Source organism: Polypterus senegalus, chromosome 4 (assembly GCF_016835505.1).
Source record: "Polypterus senegalus isolate Bchr_013 chromosome 4, ASM1683550v1, whole genome shotgun sequence".
NCBI classification, from domain to species: domain Eukaryota; kingdom Metazoa; phylum Chordata; class Cladistia; order Polypteriformes; family Polypteridae; genus Polypterus; species Polypterus senegalus.
Window position 1 is genome coordinate 139,775,473 of NC_053157.1, and position 19,948 is coordinate 139,795,420.

The following is a 19,948-nucleotide window of genomic DNA, read 5'->3' on the forward strand; positions in this document are numbered from 1 at the left end:
AAATAATGTCAAAGTAGAAATTAGAGGACAAAAAAGTGGTTAATAATTATGAGATTTTGAACAGAGCTGCTATGTCAGGAGTAATGTACAATGTCAGTGATAAATTCTCAGTAAGGCCCTTTCAAAACACAAAAGTAAGGACATTTAAATCATGGCTGGAGTGTCTCCCCTGAGCACTTAAAACGAAGCACCAGGCTTGCCAAGAGTAATCTTGATATGCACCAAAGACAAACAGATTAAGCTGCCTTAAGCTACTCTGGCCTAACGTTATCGATTACCTACTGACTAAAGTGACATTTGACAAAATTAAGGTTTTTAATGTGATCCAAACAATATAGTACAGTAGTTTTAAGATCAGTAAAAATGACTGGTGTTTGAGCTTACAGTGTATCAAAAAAATCTGTTGTTTCCTACACAACTATCCGCATTCCTGCTGTCCTTCCTTACTCCATGAAAATGAAACATACTTTTTGAAGATTTTTTAATTCTGTGTGCTTGACATTGCACATCAATCACTCATATTAGCTTTGTATAAAAGGAATTAATGTCTGTGTGTACAATGTTAGGTTTCACTTAAAACATAAACATTCAGTAATTTGTCTATTGCAGAATGCAGTGCCTATAACTGTATACTTCACAAACCCATAAAAACACACACTCTGATTCCATAAAAAGACAATAATACATAGTATACATACATACGTAAATGCTAATACATTACTATTACTGTAAACATCAAAATTGAGGAGCCTGTTGTTCATTTTAATGGAACAAGGACTGAAGTCTTATCAAAGGTAGAGAGGAAATGCCACTCTATTGCGGACATACTGTATGCACATATTTAAACATGTTCAAAGGCACTTTAGCATGTCAGAGTAGCAAATTAAAGTAGCTATGTGCATGCAGAACATTCCATGTAAGACATCCCAGTAAACAAGAGCAGAAGAGCATAAGAAATAAGCATCAAGCAGATACTAAACAGGAGCTCACTTGCTGTGATCTAGTAGCACTATTCACTGTGCCCCCCACCCCCTTATCATTTTTATTACTATTATTAACTTTTTTTTCATATCATTAACTCAGGAGCTTACTAAATAAATCACATAAACTTAATAAAAAACTTTTTTAACAGTTTTCTCGTTACTTCTTTTTAATAGATCAAAATATTAAAGAGTCTGAAACAGAAATCAGACTCATTCACAGCACAACTGATTAAATCAGAACTGACTAAAGGCTACATCTTTTAAAACTACAAAATTATGTTTCCTTTCAGATTATCTTTTTCATATTGTAAAAAAAACAGCAATACACAAAGAATTTTGGGAAACCCAAACATGGTATTACTGTTCATGATCAATTCATTGTACAAAAATTTGCAATATTAGCATTAAATCACTTCAAAACAATTTTTAAACTAAATATAGTGAAAAAGATTATGCTGGCCTGGGAACCTAGGGATATATATTGGTATATATCATGGTATGGTATGGTATGGTATGATACATATTATCACCACATTCCATTAAAAGTAATATAAATTTGTATTAGCACTGTCCAAAATCCATTATTGATAGAAAACAGCATTTCTTAACTTTTTAGAGTATGACCACAATAATACTGGATCCGAGACTGACTCATAAATTCTTGTCTGTATTTTCTTGTGTTATTTGCTCTGACTTGATACTTAATTAATTTTGTAGAGAAATTTCATGCAAAATGGGATAAATATGTACAAAGATATTATATGTAAATCCAAACATAGTGTTTTTTCTTTGATTTGACTTTTCAAGTAAAATATTAGTTTTGTTTTCTACTTCTATTCAATAAGTAGGTTTTCATTAGTAGTCCATGAAATATCCACATAATACACACTGAATGCCATTTTCAATTGACTAGATTTTGTTTATATAAAGTAATAACTCTACCTACTTCTCTCAACAGCAGATTATAAATAAAAGTAAGCTGCAGCTCTGTATGTACAGAAAGGAATGAAGAATTTAATAAGACCATTAGCAACACAGGAAAACTTTAGCTACTTGTCACTGTCACATATGCCTCCAGCATTTTTTCTGATAGCGTTTATTTTTAACATTCACATTTACTCACTCTCTCTCTCATATACGTGTGTGTGTGTGTGTGTGTGTGTGCATGCGTATACACACACATATCTCTATATATAAAATCTAACATCTGTCTGTCTGCTTTTCAAGAGAGAAGTACTTAATGGATTTAGAATGGGTTTTTTATATATAAACGTCTATGCATGGAAATGTGTGTCTGGCCAGCCCGGAAGTGAGAGGTGGAGTCTGGGTAAGGGCTCCACCTCTGAGGAAACAGAAAACTAAATGTCTACGCGTGGAAGTGTGTGTGTCTGTCTGGCCCGGAAATGCAAGGCTACCACAGCATGAAGCTGAGAGAGCCGAAAAGGCGGCCCCAAGTTAACAAATCGGAAGAAGAAAGTGACTCTGTTACCAAAGTAAAACTGCTGAGAAAAGAGAGAAACCCTTACACAAGTGAGATGAGCATATCAGCAAAATGGTATACCTTTTCTTTCTCCTCCTGCCGCTAATACACAAGCGAGGAGAACACATCAGCACAACGAAAAGAGAGACGCCCAGAGTAGTTCCTTTCAATTACCTGACATCTCTACATTTCCATTTTTTTCTTCTGACGATTTCAATAGTTTCTGGGACCCCAGTCTTTTTAACAGCACAGGCTTACACAGCTAGTTTTTAAATAATTTGCTTAAACATTCCGGTTGATTTTGCGATTTCTATCATCACACGAAGTATCATAGTTCGCTTTCATCAGCAATTTATTCTCACTAATCCGAGAGAGAGGGTGCGGGCCAATGGGAGGGGGAAACGTGACGTCAGGAGTGGGGAGTTAGACGGGGCTGTCCTCACTCATGCGCCAGCCTCCATTCGAGTCAGTCTACCTCTGGCCACCTGTTCGAGTGTACCTTGGCTACACTTTGCTAGCGATACCCGTTTGTTTATTGAATTTTAAAGTTTGTCCTGTTTTAGTACTAAGTGGGCAGGTTATATACAGTATATGTACCAGGGACACCCGGAGTGCTTCCGGGTGCTCATGCGGCACTTCTGCCACACCAGGAAGTGCCGCAGGAAGATCGTCAGAGAGCACCTGGAGCACATCCTGGTGGATATAAAAGAGGCCGCCTTCCTCCAGTCAAGGGCCAGAGTTGGAAGGAAGAAGACAAAGCTCGGAGGAGAGGAGTAGAGGCAGTGGAAGAAGGACCAGAAAGAGGCCCGGACTTTGAAAGGGTGCTTGGTGCAGGGGCACTGTGTTGTGTGCGGTACTTTTATTTATAATTAAAAGTGAATGTTCTGGACTTCCTGTGTCTGTCTGTGTTGGTGTTCGGGCATTTCACTATATATATATATATATATATATATATATATATATATATATATATATATATATATATATAAACACACACACACACACACACATATATATACATATACTGTGTATATAGCCAGTGGCTTGTTTTTCTGTTTAAAATTACCAGCGACTTTGTTCCTCCATATATCTATAGGTCTGAAGTTAATTATCTATGACCTAAACAAACTGTACTACAAATGTAGTGAATGTCACCAACATACAGTACATCAAACATTTCATAGCAACATGCCAAACAGAAAAGCAAACGAATAAATATACCAGGAAATAGAAATCTGACAAGTGTTTACTTTGAAACTGCAGACTTCCTTTTGTGAACTTTCACTGAGGGGTTAACTATGTAAAATAATAAAACAATAGGCTAACACATAGGGTATTTACTTTTCGGCCAGATGTCAGGCAGTGCTGTATTTTGTACTTTAGATTGGCACACAGAATTAAGAAAAACAGTTCAGAACCAAAATAGGGGCAAAGCAGTCGGAGTGTAAATTTCCGTACTTAACATAAGGAAGAAAGACATTTGTGCAGTTCTGAATGACTGTTATGATTCTGCTAAGGATTTCACAAAAAGTGGGTACAGTTTCCTGGAACACAGCAGAGACATCTTTTGAATGTGACTGGTGTTTTTGGGCTGCTGCAGAGCTGCAAACATTTCTTAACCTAGACAGATCTTGCCCATGATCAGAATTCTGATCTCTTCCACCTCAAAGCAGTCTGACCTAGATCAAGTGATATTTTAAAATGCACCAATAGTTATCTATGGCAAATATAAATGCAGATGATTGGCTGTTGCATGTTATCTTTCTGGTTTTGTGTATGTACTATCACACATACTGGGTACCATCATACCTACTATGCGCATGCACATGGGAGGCAGCTTAAGGGCTTCTGGTAATTGTAATTACCGGTCTAACATGACGATGGCACTGTGGACTAATGCCTTCTTTCTTTCTCCCTCAGCAGAACGGAAGACAGACAATCATTCCATTGCTGATGTCACTACTATTTTCCACCCTCCTAGACCCGCTCTTTCCTGCCAAGATACTACATAACCTGGAACCGGCCATGTTGGATTCAGTTCTGTTTTGAGCTCTCATCTAAAAAGGCTTGTTGCATGTATTTTTGTGCTTTCAACTCTTGTTATTATACAGGGTCACCGGGGTGGTGCAGCCACTCTATGACATTGTTGTGTCTCCTCTTTACATTTGTTTTGGCAGAAAGGTTTATACTTTACCAAGTAGAATACAGCATGATGCACTTTTAACACTGAATATAGAAGAGTCTGACTAACATTAGCACTCACAACATTTCCAAATTTTTTTACAACAAAAATGAGGTTTGTCAGTGTAGTGGACAGAGACACATATTTAATGCTTTTAAAATACTGAATGAAACAATTTTTCAGGTCAAGGAAAATAACTAACAGTCTCAGATGTGAAGCAGCTCAGGTTAAAGAACTGTATGTTTATATTATACAGAAACTAATTAAATTAGTCTGAAAAGCCCCTAAATTTATCTAAATGACGGTGTGCAAACCTTGCCTAATGTTGCTTTATATAATTACATTTCTCCTAATGAAAGAAATCTTAATCCAAGATATTTAGACAATGTCTCTCTCATAAGAAATTGAAATGGATTGTTGAGGTCTATAAGATCAGTTGCTGTAAAGCAATACAAGCTGAAGCAGCCATTAAATCACCATCCAGGAAATGCTTATGACAAAATGTCGTTATGTTAGATTTGATGATAATAAATAACTTTGGCAAACAAAAAGTCAGTTCAAGCAATCACACTGAGTCACCCTCAGCAGTTAGTGTAACCTTCATAAATAAATTATAAAACTAGAATTAGATAATAGCAGAAAAGTATACTCTCTTACTAAATACACTTTTATCAGTTTCTCAGGCCTGTATAGTTTTGTCTTTTTTATTATAGAAATTCAAGCAAATAGTGAAATGAGAGCCACAAGTGCTCATGCAAAACAACATTGTAAAATCAAACACAATTAATCACCAACTGGCACATAAAAATGACAGAAAGCACAATAAAATGAATAATCCTATACCAGCAGAAACTCAAAATTTAAAAAGTTACCCATCTCTTCATTATAAACACTATAAAGACTTTTCCATCAAAATCATGTTTTACTCTTTAATGCTAGGCTAAGGCACCAAACATAACTGCATAAAGATGCAATATTTACACAGTTTGCAGATGGCTTAGCAGCTCTAAATGAAGCAGCCATATGTTTGGCATAAGGCATGCATGTTAATCATTTAAGACAAGGTGCAACATAGTTAACACATGGGACAGAGTCTTCAAAGTCTGCTTACCAGTCATCATCTGCACAGCTATAATCTTCAGGTTCATAGCAGTGACTTTAAAATGTGCAGAAGAAATAAAGGAATGAGTAAGAACAAGAAAATAAAAAATAAAACCAACTGTATAAATGTCTTTAGTGCTGGACCTCATCACATACTGTATGGGCACAAAAAAGAAACAAAGCCATCCAAAACTGAACAGCGGGGTACTTGATAGATTGTGGAAGTGAAAGGCTTTCATTTTCTTAAGGTGTGTGTTATGATGGAAATAAACATTTACTTACCAAGGAAAGAGTATAAAAATATTAAAAACACACACAAAAAAAACTATAGACACTCAAAACTAATAACTCCAGAGCTATACAGTCTCACACATTACCATTTTGACAAGATATATTGCTCTACCTTTCTTTCCCAGAATTTTGCCAGATTAATTTATGGTACAGAACGTGGAACTACAACATTAAAGAATACATTGAATAAGATGAACTAAATATACAGGCTCCTTAACAAAAGGCCACTGAACTTTACATTTTGTCGAAAATGAAATGATAAAGGGCCCTGTGATGGAATGGCACCCTGCCCAGATATTCTCCAGCCTGGCACCAGTGAACTGGATTTAGCTGATACAGACTGCCACATGACTCCAAGGATCTGGTTGGATTCCCAACCTGGTGACTGTCTTTGTTGGTATTCCATGCTTACATTGCTTTTCCGCCACCTCCCAGAGACAAGCACATCAGGTTAAATGACAATTCTAAATTTTGTTGCCAGATATGGGTGTGAGTCCATGTCATTAGAAATGGAAAAAAACAGGCACACATAAGGGATGGACAGCCAAACAGAGACTATTCTATTCCCTTCATAAGTGTACTGTGCTTTAATTGTTTCATTTATTAGTGATTTTATTTCAATCCATTTTAGCCCATGCCTGTACACAGCGTGTGTTAATGCGCATGCCGGGTCAATGAGGTGATTGCCTTGTTAGTATCATGGCAATTGAGTTTAGAGAGCAATCACTAGTCCAAGAAAGCTGGGAGAGAAGGAAAGGCAGCATTGGTAAAGCTGACTGTTCTAAGGAAAAGCAGGGTTGAAGGCTGCAAGATTCTGTGTGCTCTTGTCCACGGAGCAATAAAGCAGGCAACAGGAGAAGAAGCCACCAAAGCGAGTTAGAGCAAGGAGGATTGAGTGCAGTGGCATTCAGTAGATGGGCAAGGCACCCCTGGAATTGTTGTAGGGAAGCTGCAGTGGCATCTAGTAAATGGGAAAAGTGCTCTGGGAGCTGCAAGAGGTCACAGCTCAGATCCTTTTGAGGATTGGGAATGCATTGGGCAGCGCCCTTGAGGTCTCCTGTCATTCTGACAAGGACTGGGTGAGAAAATGAATATGGGACAAAATAGTTTTAATTCTCTGAGGTTTGGGATTTTAAGGTAGTTATTTTTTTAACACCCTGTAACCCTTAATTTTAAAGGCACATAATTGTTGGCTTTATTTATTTGAACAAATTATTTAATCTAGGCTCCAAATAATATTTGTGGGTTTGTAAACATGTAACTTCCATGATAGCATAAGAAAAATTAATAGAATTTATAGTAGATGTAGAAATAAAGCTGTCACAATTACTCTTGAATCATTAAGACAGATTTAATTTACATAAGAAATACTCTTGAACTATTCAAAAACTAGTTTACCAACATCTCTAACATATATTTGAACATTCTTTCATTAGTTCTTCTTGAAATGCAAGAAACTGGATGTCACTTAACATAATTTTATGTTCACATATACCTAATCACAAATATAACTCTACAGCAACAGAATAGGTGCCAACACATGTACAATGCATTGTAGTACAAATGCATTCTGAAAGTATAGTAATCTGAGCAGGTAAACAGTTTCAAAGTGACTGCAGCAGCAAGACAAAATAATCTATTGTTTACAAATTAAGGAAGTTTAAACCTGTGACTAAAATAGTAGTAAGTGGCAAAAGGAGTGTTGGTATTGGAAAGAAATCACTGAAACAGTCACGAACAGGCAAAAAGGGAAGCAAATGATAAACAAAAGCCGCTGTGAGTCAAATTACACTGACAGCTCTATAAGCACTATAAACTACTGCACCGCTTTTGCCCAGATGAACAGTTATAATTAATTAAATAGCTGAAACCTTCAAAAGGAGCAATGATATCACACCACTGAAGCAACAGATCTACCAGTTATATGCAAATGAGTCAAAAAAATACTACTGCAAGAATTGCAAAAGTCCAAGCCAATACCCATCCTTTAAACATGATAATAATTTTAGGTTATTCAATAAAAATGTAAATGTTACAAGATTCTGTGTAGTCACAACAGCCTTGATGAACCACAGTTTACCCATGTGTTGCCACTCTTCCAATAGAAGCAGAAAGTATGGTCTAGAAGGCCTGCTTTCTATTTTATTTGCCACAATCTTTTCTCCCCAAAGATATTACAGCTTGAATGGATCCAGTTTCTTATAATGAATTCACACTGATTTGAACAACTGGAACAAGACCACTGTAATATCAATGCTAAAGACTGGTTTTAGCCTGTGTCATCAAGCAGATGGTAAATTGGAGGCTAACTTATTTGAATTAGTTTTCTTGTATTAATCAATGAACGTGTAAAGCAGAGTTCAAGACCGCAGCATGACAGATGAAATGCAGACTCTTATTAAAGTTTAGGCTGATGACAATATGACTAGAAAACCTCCATTAGTGACAAAGTTATTTGTACTGGTGAACATCTAAGAAACAAATAAATGGACAACCACCAGAAAAAGAAAGAAAATAACCTACAAACAGTATAGAAAAAAAATAGCAACAAAAAAAGAATTGCCACTGCAGAAGATTCCTCCTTATCTTTCAATTACATAACTATACAAATGGCTTTAATACAGGGTGGCACAGGGAAACGGGAAATTTTGGAACTAGGTATTGGCGGCCCTGAGGCATCAGCAGTTGTTGGGGACCAATGCGACCTCATTTAGAACCCCTTGCCATTAGTTATAATGGAGCAGTGGAGTTGTGCGCAACGAGCGTTCACTGTGAAAGCCTTTTATAAGAATAGTGATAGTGTGACTGTTGCGCAAATTGAATTTTGGCTTCATTACCAGTTACAACGTCATGATCGTGTCCTGTCTGCTCATGCAGTTACACTATGGGTGCGTAATTTCGAAAAAATGGGTTCAGCCTTACAAAGAAGTCCCCAGGTGGAGCCACTTTGCATACTGCCCGACAATGCACCCGAAGGTGCGTCATTTCACGCAACTGTGACATTCCATGGCTTCCGAGATCCCCAGATCTCACGGTTTGTGATTTTTTTTTTTTCTGTGGGGACATCTTAAAAACCAAGTGTACCATACAAATCCTGTAACCATTACTGAACTAAAAGGGAGGATTGAAGAGGAAACCACTGGCATTCCTCTTGACATGTTACGTCGAGCAATGCAGAATTTCCACAACAGGCTGTCAGAATGTGTATGGAGAAATGGACGAAAACTTCATGATGTTTTCTTCAAAACATAAAATGAATATTGAATGAATATTTATTACCATCATTAATTGCATACCCTGTACAATATATTTCATCATTAAATGTATTTTGTAATGTGATTATTTGTGCATTGAATGTCAATTGAAAATTTCCCATTTCCCTGTGCCACGCTGTGTACGCTTAATGTAGTCAGTGTACAGGGAGCAACTCCTTAAACATTTCTGTGCATGTAATCAAAAAATACCTGGAACCAGAACATGAGTCTCATTCTAGATCCTGGTAGTGTTAGTGGAAGTAAATACACTTGTTTAATTAAGATGACTGAAAATATCTATTTATTTTAAATGAAAACAGAACACAAGTCAACAACATAAATGAGAATACCATATGTTTCAAAAACAAAAAACAAGCATTCAACCCTGACTCCTCAGAGAACACAATGAAATATAAATAGAGAGCCCCATCTAAAATAGTACTTTAGAGGGGATAAAATAGCCTGTAGAATTAAAAAAGCACAAGTCTAGCACGTTTACTTCAGGCATTTATTCATGAGTTCTTGCCTAGTTCTAAAAAAGTTTAGAAGAGATCCTTGCAAAGAGAATTTGATAATATCCAACTTGAGAGACTGGCTATGTTTATAATTGTGAATCTTCACAACCATTACCTAACAGCTTGGTCAAAGTATTCATTTTCAAAGGTGAGCAGTCTATAAATTAATCTTCATACAGACAGTTAGGACATAATAAGACAAATATTTACAATATACAGTATAAAAATGCTGGCAGTCCACAATTATTTAATTACAAAGGTGTTTTTTGCTCCTGCAATCTGCTAGGGGTGGTCTGGATGCTTGTCCGCTTTCAATGGATATTAACTCTGCTTATGCCTCATGTTTGCTCCTCGTTCATTCCATGTTCACAGCAACTCTCCCATGACTCTAAACATAATGCTTAACTGTGCCACATTATAAATCATAACCAAATGTCTTAATTGTTGGGAGAATTGAAGTTGAAAACAAAAATGCAAAGCTACCATGTATGTGCTGTCTCCCAAAAGTTTCCATTGCTGTCACCCTGAAAACCAATGCTCCAATTTAAAAGGTTAGGTACTTCTGAAAGCACATTTACTTGATGTGTCAGCTCAACAACAAGCAATTATAGATCCCCTTCATGTCACCGTTGTAGCCTAAAATCAAGAGGGACAAAAGCTGGCTTCCAGCATACTTAATGACAATGTGAATCCAGCCCCATACACATTCAAGACTGATTTTTACTGGAGGCATGGACTTGCGTCAAACATTAAGGCAAGAGACTAAATTAGTAAAAATATTACAACTGATTGATTAAGGACACTTTCCACAACCTGGAAAAAAACAAAATACTTATTTTGAAACATAATGCTAAATAACACAGATGATTTAGCTTCAAGCTCAACTGAATCAATGTATGTACAATTTAAAAGCATTTTGTTCAGATATATTTTAAAAGCTCCATCAAACACAGAATTAATTGCTTCTTTTGATATATTAATATTATACACTTTGGGGATGGTCTTTTTTGCATTACTTAGTACAATAATGTAAAATGCTTGAGGTAAACTTACCATGAATCGAACAATTACTGAATAGGTGAAAGCACTTATTGCAAAGTCATAACACAAAGACTTATATATCAGATTTCTAAAACAACTCAGCAGTATTTTATGTATTTTAATGACTATAAAAACACTAGTATATTCAAAGAAAAGTAAAGTAGCAGTCTTTCTCCCTGGGGCAGTAAAATAGAAGCAGCTGCTACTCTATCCTCAAGTGCCTTTTTGGCAAACAATCAATATAACATTTAAAGGAAAACAACATTCTTGAAACAGATTATATGAAGTATGTTTTTAAATATGGGGAGGAGATCATTCTAGTAGATAAGTATGATTTAAGAACATCCAGTTAACTTACCCATATGCAATTCCTGCAATTGTACACTTCTTAAACTGCATAACATTACATGTGAGGGTTCCAGTTTTGTCTGAAAATATATATTTTACCTAAAAAAAATGATGGAGTTATATGAATAAATTAAAATATTAATTGCATTCTGTATTTTCATTTTAACTGGAAAAAATTATATACTAGGAACAATTTTATCAATTTTGCTAAAAGTATATTTAGGAGAAATAGTAAAAAATAATATCACTCTGCACAATAAACACAACAATTGAGGTCTGAAAAAACTGTAATCTTTTTAAGAGTCGCACCAAGAAATATACAAACAGTATTTTAAAACACAGCATAAAAGACTCTTATCTACTGCAGTTAAAAACACATCCAAAACTTTACACAAAACATGTTGGTGCAAGAAAAAGATTAGAAGGAATTATTCCTTTACCCAGCATCCAGTATGTACTACATGAATAAAAAGGCAGATAGGACAGAAATTAGTCAGCAATAAAATATTCAAATCCTCTGTATCAGCTCAGGTGGAGTAACATGAATGTATGCTTTTAACATCAGATAACTCTCCTTCTTACCCTTTCTCTGTTGTCTTACAATGTCTGGATGTAGATAGCAAAGAGTGCCCTAGGACTATAATGTCTTTATTCATAATGTCTAGTTTCTAGCCCTTAAGGCCCCATTGTGTATTTAAATGAAATATTTTTTCTCCTTTCCAATAAAATATTAGATTTAAATATAATAAACTTCATTTTCTATACTTGTGCACAATTCTGTGTAGGTACTGTATATGCACATTGTCCCTAAGTAACAGGCTAAGCTGTCTACTTTTTTGTCATCTGCAGATTTTAACATTGTGCTATGAGTGTTGTCCTTGTAAGCAGCCTTCTGTAATCAGAGTCAAGGAGAACAAAGTATACACTAACCATGACTTTATTGAGAATTAAGTCAAAAGATGGATGAAATGAACAAGGGGCAAAATGCAGTGTAAATAAACAGATCAAACAAAAACACTGCACCCTCTCCAATTTTTCTCTCAGGTCCTGAAAAACTTTCTGTCAAGTAAGGTAGCACCAAGTACACGCTTTCTCACCTCCCGTCTCTGTCTTAATTTCTTTTATTCTCTATTATTGCTGCCAAATTCCTGAGGCCGGAAAAGCTTTTCTTTACACTTCTGTGCCTTTAACCATGAGGTGCTATTTAAGAGTCATCAACCTAAGCCCCAGAATGGTTTCCAAGTTTGGTGTAGCCATGCTTTTGTTCCATGGACACAAGCTTTTTTTTGGATTATTTGATTTGTAATACGTTATTAATCCCCGAGGGGAAATTGTCTTTTTGCATGACCTTTGAGGGTTGGAGCACAGGGTCAGGCATTGTACAGTGCCCCTGGAGCAATTTTCAGATTAAGGGACTTCTCTTGGTCTCAGTGGAGTAGAATCCCTTCTGACAGTAATGGGATTTGAACCGGCAACCTTTCAGATACCAGTACAGATCCTTAGCCACAGAGACTTGACCACTTCTTATCAGCTCCTAGTGTCACTGAACCCTTAAGAAGACTCTTTAAGTGTTATGTCTGCATGGCTGCTTATCATTTTCCACTCACTTTAAGTGATGGTGCTCTGTAGCCTTCAGTAGACTCACTTTTAAAACAAGTAGCATGTTTAACAGACTAACTGTAACAACTAAGGAACTTGCACTACATAACAAGACTGAGTACTGATGAGTGGCTCAATCTGCCCACCACAAGCAATGCAGAAGCAGTCAGGTAGACTCTACTGGACATCCATCATCACTTTCATAACAACATATCCATATCAGCATTGCTCCATCTTAAATTAAAGGCATTTCTATATTAGATTTCTTTAAAATTATCTTAGCTGAATTAATCCTCCCTGATAAACTGAAATGTTTAATATGAAAATCCCATACTCCTGCCTACTACTGTTATAAATGTCTGTGACAACTGAGTTTCATGGAAGCAAGCCTCATAGCTAAAAAGAGACACCAATGAATTATTCAAAGAAATTTTCTATCAAGTTCTGCTCCACTCATTTTCTTGAAGTCCTGCCTTCACATCTGTATAGTACATGAGGCATAGCTTCTCTGATGTTAATATTTAAATCCAAGAAGACAGCCGACTTCTCTAATATATATGAAAATGTGCCATGAACTGGAATATTTTAAACTTTAAGCCATTAAATATTTGTGATTCTGTCATATTGCATTTTTATCAAAATACAGTATATAATGTCGATTTCTAATTTATATTTAAAACATATTTACAAGATTAATATTTACTCTGTATATTTCTTTTATTATTCAATGCCCTTCTGTATTCATTTCATGTACGTTATAATCAAAAGTTTGATAATGTTTTGTGGTCAGTTTCCTTTTCAAACAAAACTACACCATTCGCACTTTCAGTATATCAGTTTACACTTCTTCCTATTACAGCAGAAACGTTAACATGTATTTATTTTGAATTCGGTGTTAACAAGAATACCACACAATTTATCAAACTATGCTACAGTCTGCTATGAGCACAGGGGGAAACAAATAAATGATGTCACTCAACCTGTTCTACCCACTCCACAGGATAAAGCCCAAGGAAGGGAAGCTGGAAGCTCAGGGAGTCTAGCAGGACCCAACAAGGTCCGATATTAAAACTTAAGGACCACCACTTCCAGTTATAGTCTTTCAGGGTCAAACAAGAAGCTTCATTCATCTTTTTCAAATGAGAAAGAATTCTGCCAGGCAGGCTGCTCTAGGCACCCCTGAGTGAGAGGCAAACAAACTGAGAATAACAGGCTAATAGCTACTGACCATGATTTAATGAATGACAGTAGCATGGCCAGGTTGATACATCTACACTGGAGTTCTTTTTCTTGGCTTTCCAAACACCTCCTTGGGGTCACATCTTTGATAAGCAAAGCACTTTGAAGCATTAAGAAATGGTGTAAAAGCTCCTTCTGCTACTTCTTCACTTTTATAACAACAACAACCCATGATGATTAATGAAAAAGTCCTATAAAGTGCACCTGAAACTATTTTAAACCTCATTTGTCACCCAGCATTGTTAATTCCCCAAAGAAAGGGATAGTAAGAAGGAGATCAGCTTCCAGATCTCTGTGTCATACAATAAAAGAAAATATTTTGTGGAGGATCCAACTTTTTGTTAATTTATTTTATATTGTAAAAAGAATATCATCATAAAGAGAAGTACACATAATTATATATCATATTGAAATAGCTACAAAAATCAAGCAAAACACCATGGACTTATTACAGAGTTTTAGACACCTAATCATATACTGTAAATGATATACTATTATAGTTTTTAGGGTTGCAAAACTGAACCATATCTTGAATGGACAATGTAAACAAATCAAAAGCGCTAACAGTGAAAGATGCTATTCATACCTGGCCCAGTTCTTCATTAAGATTGGAAGTGCGTGCCATAGCAGGGGTATTAGTCACTTCATACACCATGTCCATATCCTAGCATAGACAACAGAAGAATTAGAAAAAAAAATTAAAAAATTAAAAATTTATTCCACTCATCCATGATTAAACTTTGGCTTTATTCAGGATTTGAGAAAATAAAACTAAAAGAGAAAATGCAAGACTGGTTTGGAAACTTGAGAGAATAACATATTACAAATACTACTTATAAATTAATTATGTTATATAGGCAGGCAGTTATTGCTTCTTCTATCGTCAATTATAAATATAGCACCTTTATGGCACTTGTAGTCAGTTTAGAATGATTATTGGTCTGATTCCACCAAATTCTTCCTTGCAAGCACTTCATGACATCTAAGAGTACAAGGGCTTAACATAGTAAAGATTATAGCTGGAAAAAAAACTACCGTTTGTAGCAAGGTAGATTGTGATCTTAAATAAAAAACAAGCAAATTCCTCATTCCATTTAACACATAGCTATAATACAAGAAACCAAAAATCAATGAATTACACTATTTCTTGTGGTGTAAAGCAGGAGGGACCGTTAAAAACGCTGGGCCACCAAAGATTTAATAATTAAAGAATTTTGTATAAGAAAAGAAATTCCAAAAAAATTTCAAAAGAAAAATCCAAAACTACAAAACAAAATTGAAAACAATCTTAATTTCAAAAGTTCTTAATCCAAAAGATAAAGCCAAAGGTAAAACAAAAAATCCAAAAAACCAAACCTGAAGGTCACCTATTCACACAAAATCGAAAAACAATAGGGAGCAGAACCTAATGGCAGGACCTGAGGGCAATTTTTTTATCATTTAATCAAAAAAATCAAAATAAGCAAAAATGAAAAAGAAAAAAATACAAAAAGTCAAAATACAACACCCCAGGGGGAGACCCAAATGAAACCAGCAGTTAACTGATGCCCCTCCAAGGCAGGTTTTTGCCTTGCGCATGCTGCCATGATACAGCAGATCACATTTGATGGATGGAAGGAACTGCAGTGGTATTGTTATTACCACAAGGGAAGTTCCCTCGTAAATTTCCTAAGCTCAGTATGACAGTTGTTTTATTCACAACTACAAACACAAATAAATTCAATGGTTGATTTTTTTTGTTATTAAATCAGACATTTAGTTTGTGTGCCACACTGCCATATATACAAATTGCAGTCAGTCACGCCTATGAATCCCTAAAGACTGTCAATGCTCCTTCTTGGTTCTTTTACGTTTAATATGAACCTCAAAATATTATAAAAATATTTACTTTCAGGTTATCAACAATTAAACCCCAATACAAAATACAAAATTATAGAAGTAGCCAGCAAAAACAAGAAGCTTAACTTTTCCCAGTTTTCATTATAAATGTTGCTATCATCATCAGAGGGCCCACAAAGGACTGAAGCTTGTACAAACTGCTGTTCAAAATTCAGTACATTAAATTGAGCTTTGTGAAGCAAATGTCTATATGCATACACATTATTTTGCACTTACCCAGTTAATGAAGAATGCTTGGATAAACTTAATCACCTCTAACGTAACTAGCAAGCTAATTGGTATAAGGTTGTTGAATAGAATGATGAACGTTAAGAAATTTAATCCAAAGTTTGCTGCACCACCATCTGTAGGAAGAAAAAAATATTGTAAATTGGTGAAATATAGTGTAAATACAATCATTCCAATAATAAGCTTATTATTAGTTCTTATTCTCTAAAGCATGCTTTTTAACAATTTTCAGTTTTTGCAAAAAAACAAACTATAGCAATAAATACAGAATATAAAACCAACTTAAAATGAATAACATGATGCCTAATCAGGTACACTTTTTATCTTGATTATCTGATTATTGTTAATTCTTTTAGAGGCTAAAACAATAGCCCCCATCTCCAAGTCATTATACTATTTACAAAATGAGGTGGTATGCTGACCATGATGGCATTTCTTTGCCTTTTGGATATGTTTTTGCTCTTCTATGAGCTACTTTAGTTCAATTGGTTTACTTTTTTGTCAAGTATAAAGCAAATTACATAAAGAAAAACAATTTGCGGCAGAAAAAGTAAATAATGCAAATCATCCATGTATAATACATAATGTCACTTTGTGAAATAGCAAAAAATGCTATTGCACTGTAAATGAATATTTCTTATAGAAATTAATGTACATAAAGCAAACTAGGATGAAGCTTACTCTGTAAGCTTTGTCATATTTCAGTGAGTACTAAATTGTCTGCTTGTTATTGTCATTAGCAGTCATGTGGAATGTCACCAAAGCTGATGACATTTAAAAAAAGATAAACAATTAACACCTCTCCAACAATACATTTGGCCCAATTTAGGCTGTGAACATTTTGTAGCAGTTATTACAAATTGAATGTGATGACTCACTGGTGCATTAATATAATGTAAACTAAATACACTTTAGCACAGCAGACTATCTACAGTAGTTCAGGAGTATTAAATCCAGCTGCGTAAAGAAATATCACAAAGCATCTCTGTTACCTCAGATAATTAAATTACAGAGATGAATCATCATTGTCTTTTCTATTGATATTCTATCAGGTAATTTTCAATCCACAATTCAACGAAATATGACACTATGACAGTCCCATCATTGCAGTAAGGGTTTACAGTAGCATAATATAAAATATAGGATGACATAACATGTAAGATATGAATCTGCTTTAATTGTATAAGATGGCCATTACAAATCTGGAAACCATAAAAGCAAGCTGCATCTGAACTTTAAAACTTTTGTATCTCTTTATTATACAGTAATTACAGGGTGGACGATGCATTATAATTGGTCAGAGACTAAGTGATTAGTCAAGTATCAAAAAAACACAGAAATCATATAAAGAAAATAGGTTGAAAAGCTGCCTTTCTTGTAGTCACAAATGAATTCCCATAAGTCTAGTATAGCAAATAAAGGCTCGAAAACAGCCCTTGCTGGCTGGGCCTTGGGCAAGAATTCTGGTACAACTCCAGTTGGACGTGTACCTGGATGGTTAGGTCACCATCTGGTGTGGACAACTGGACAGGTGCAACAACCTGGGCAGCAGGAAAAACTAAGGCTCTGTGGTTCAAAACAGACTGTGGTGTAAATGGAAACCTGTGGCTCCAGTGAGACAGTGGCAAAGATGGGAGCTGCTGGCTTGACTTTAGTGAAGACTGGAGTAAGTAGGTTGACAGTGATGGCACAAAAAACTGGAGATTTTGGATCAGCCATAACTAGTCCGAAAAGTGGGGACTTGGGTGCAAAAACTGCACACTCTGATTTGGAACAAGTAAAACATGATGTGTGTTTGCTTTCTGTTTTGTTTTTGAGTTCTTTTTGGTTTCAAAAACAAAAAAAATAAAAGAGACCCAACTAGAACAGGGTCTGAACAATACATTTTAGCTGAGTAATGCACAGCAATCCCTCGCTATATCGCGCTTCGACTTTCGCGGCTTCACTCTATCGCGGATTTTAAATGTAAGCATATCTAAATATATAATCACAGATTTTTTGCTGGTTCGCAGATTTCTGCAGACAATGGGTCTTTTAATTTATGGTACATGCTTCCCCAGTTGCTTTGCCCAGTTCATTTCATACAAGGGGCGCTATTGGCAGATGGCTGAGAAGCTACACAATCAGAGCACGTATTACATACAGTATTAAACAAAACTGCTCAATGATATACGATATGCTTCCTGTGCGATGCTTCACACACTTCAAAGCTCTAACAGCCCGTATTGATTTTTCATTGTTTGCTTTTCTCGCTCGCGCTCTCTCTCTCTCTCTCCGACATTCTCTGCTCCTGACGGAGGGTTGTGAGCAGAGGGGGTGTTCGCACACTGGCCAAGATGATACGGACGCTCCTATAAAAGATGCTGAAAGAATTCCTTCACATTGCTCCCTTCCTTGTAGCTGCTTTGTCCGGCAGTGCCACGCATACTTAAAAGCCCAAACAGCCCTATTGATTTTTGATTGTTTGCTTTTCTCGCTCGTGCTCTCTCTCTCTGACATTCTCTGCTCCTGACGCACTCCTTTGAAGAGGAAGATATGTTTACATTCTTTTAATTGTGAGACGGAACTGTCATCTCTGTCTTGTCATGGAGCACAGTTTAAACGTTTGACTACAGGGTGTTATTTCATGTCTAGAAGGCTCTAATAATGTTAGAAATGTATTTAGAAGGTTGTAAACAGGTTTTCTATGCTCTAACTGCGAAAATATTTGATAAATAAAGAATCCTACTTCGCGGAAATTCATTTATCGCGGCAGAGTCTGGAACGGATTAAACGCGATAAACGAGGGTTGACTGAATAATCAGTTGGATTTTTATACTCTTCAATGGATCAGAATGATCCTCTAATAATTCATCCAAATTCCTCTCACATTTTATATAAATCTGTATAACAGTCTCAGCTTGTTCTAGATGGCCAAAGTTTACTTAGAAATAAGAGTAAAATCAGTATGTAAAATACCAGCATTTGTCTTCTTAAATATTTGTCCTAATTCATTAGTTCTTTGAAGAAGCCTAGAAATTCCAAAATGGGAACAGGCAACCATTAAAAAGCCCCTGTTCTAAAACAAAAGAACTAATAAACTTGAATATGCTAAGAAAGAATTATAAAAAGTTTCAAAAACATGGAAAAATGTTACAGAATAGATAAGACTATTAATAAAATGTTCCCTCAAAAGAGGAAACCCGAAAGACAATATTACCAGAATCTGAACTATTATCAAAACCAAAAATAAAATCATTAAGTCCAAAAAGAATTCAACGTGAAACTTGCAAATTTTCCAGAGGAAGAGAAATTTATAAAGGGGAGCTGAATGACAAAAGCAAGAACTAATTCCTTAGCACTCAAGTTTTTAAACTGGGAGCTGGTAGATAGCCACAGCTGTAGCATTGTGGCCTCACATATGCTGCATTGTGGCTGTACAACATCATACCTTTTTTAAGGATGCTGCACAGCACCTTTTAATTTAATGATCACCCCCACTCAACTAGCAGTTTGGAACTTCTACGTAACTATAATTGCATGGTTCACCCTCGCCCATAGTGTGCTGTAAGGTTATTATTTTATATTAGTTTTTGTTTCTAAATTATTTCTGCTCTTACTTGGAAATTCAGTTTAGTTTCAGTTTTCCTTCATCATGTATTTTTAGTTGTAATTTAGTTTTTATTTCACAAAGACATTTATATTTTATTTTTATATATATCAGTTTCAGTTTTAGTTTTTGTAATTATGGTATGGTTAAAAAGCTACTACGGAGTTTAGTTTTGTGTCACAATCAGACAGGACTGTAC

At 35.6% G+C, this 19,948-nt stretch overlaps 1 protein-coding gene across 4 annotated transcripts in view; it reads right to left on the minus strand.

The window, feature by feature from the left end:
- atp8a1 (ATPase phospholipid transporting 8A1) overlaps positions 1 to 19,948 on the minus strand; it is a 346,241-nt gene that overhangs the window by 179,033 nt on the left and 147,260 nt on the right. For 2 of the 4 annotated variants that reach the window (XM_039751370.1, XM_039751371.1), the window contains exons 12-15: positions 16,149 to 16,276; positions 14,620 to 14,697; positions 11,206 to 11,294; positions 5,757 to 5,801 (exon numbers count right to left, since the gene is read on the minus strand). In XM_039751370.1, the coding sequence (XP_039607304.1) occupies positions 5,757 to 5,801; positions 11,206 to 11,294; positions 14,620 to 14,697; positions 16,149 to 16,276 (340 nt within the window). The remainder of the gene's footprint in view (positions 1 to 5,756; positions 5,802 to 11,205; positions 11,295 to 14,619; positions 14,698 to 16,148; positions 16,277 to 19,948) is intronic. The other 2 variants (XM_039751372.1, XM_039751373.1) reach the window with 1 other exon arrangement.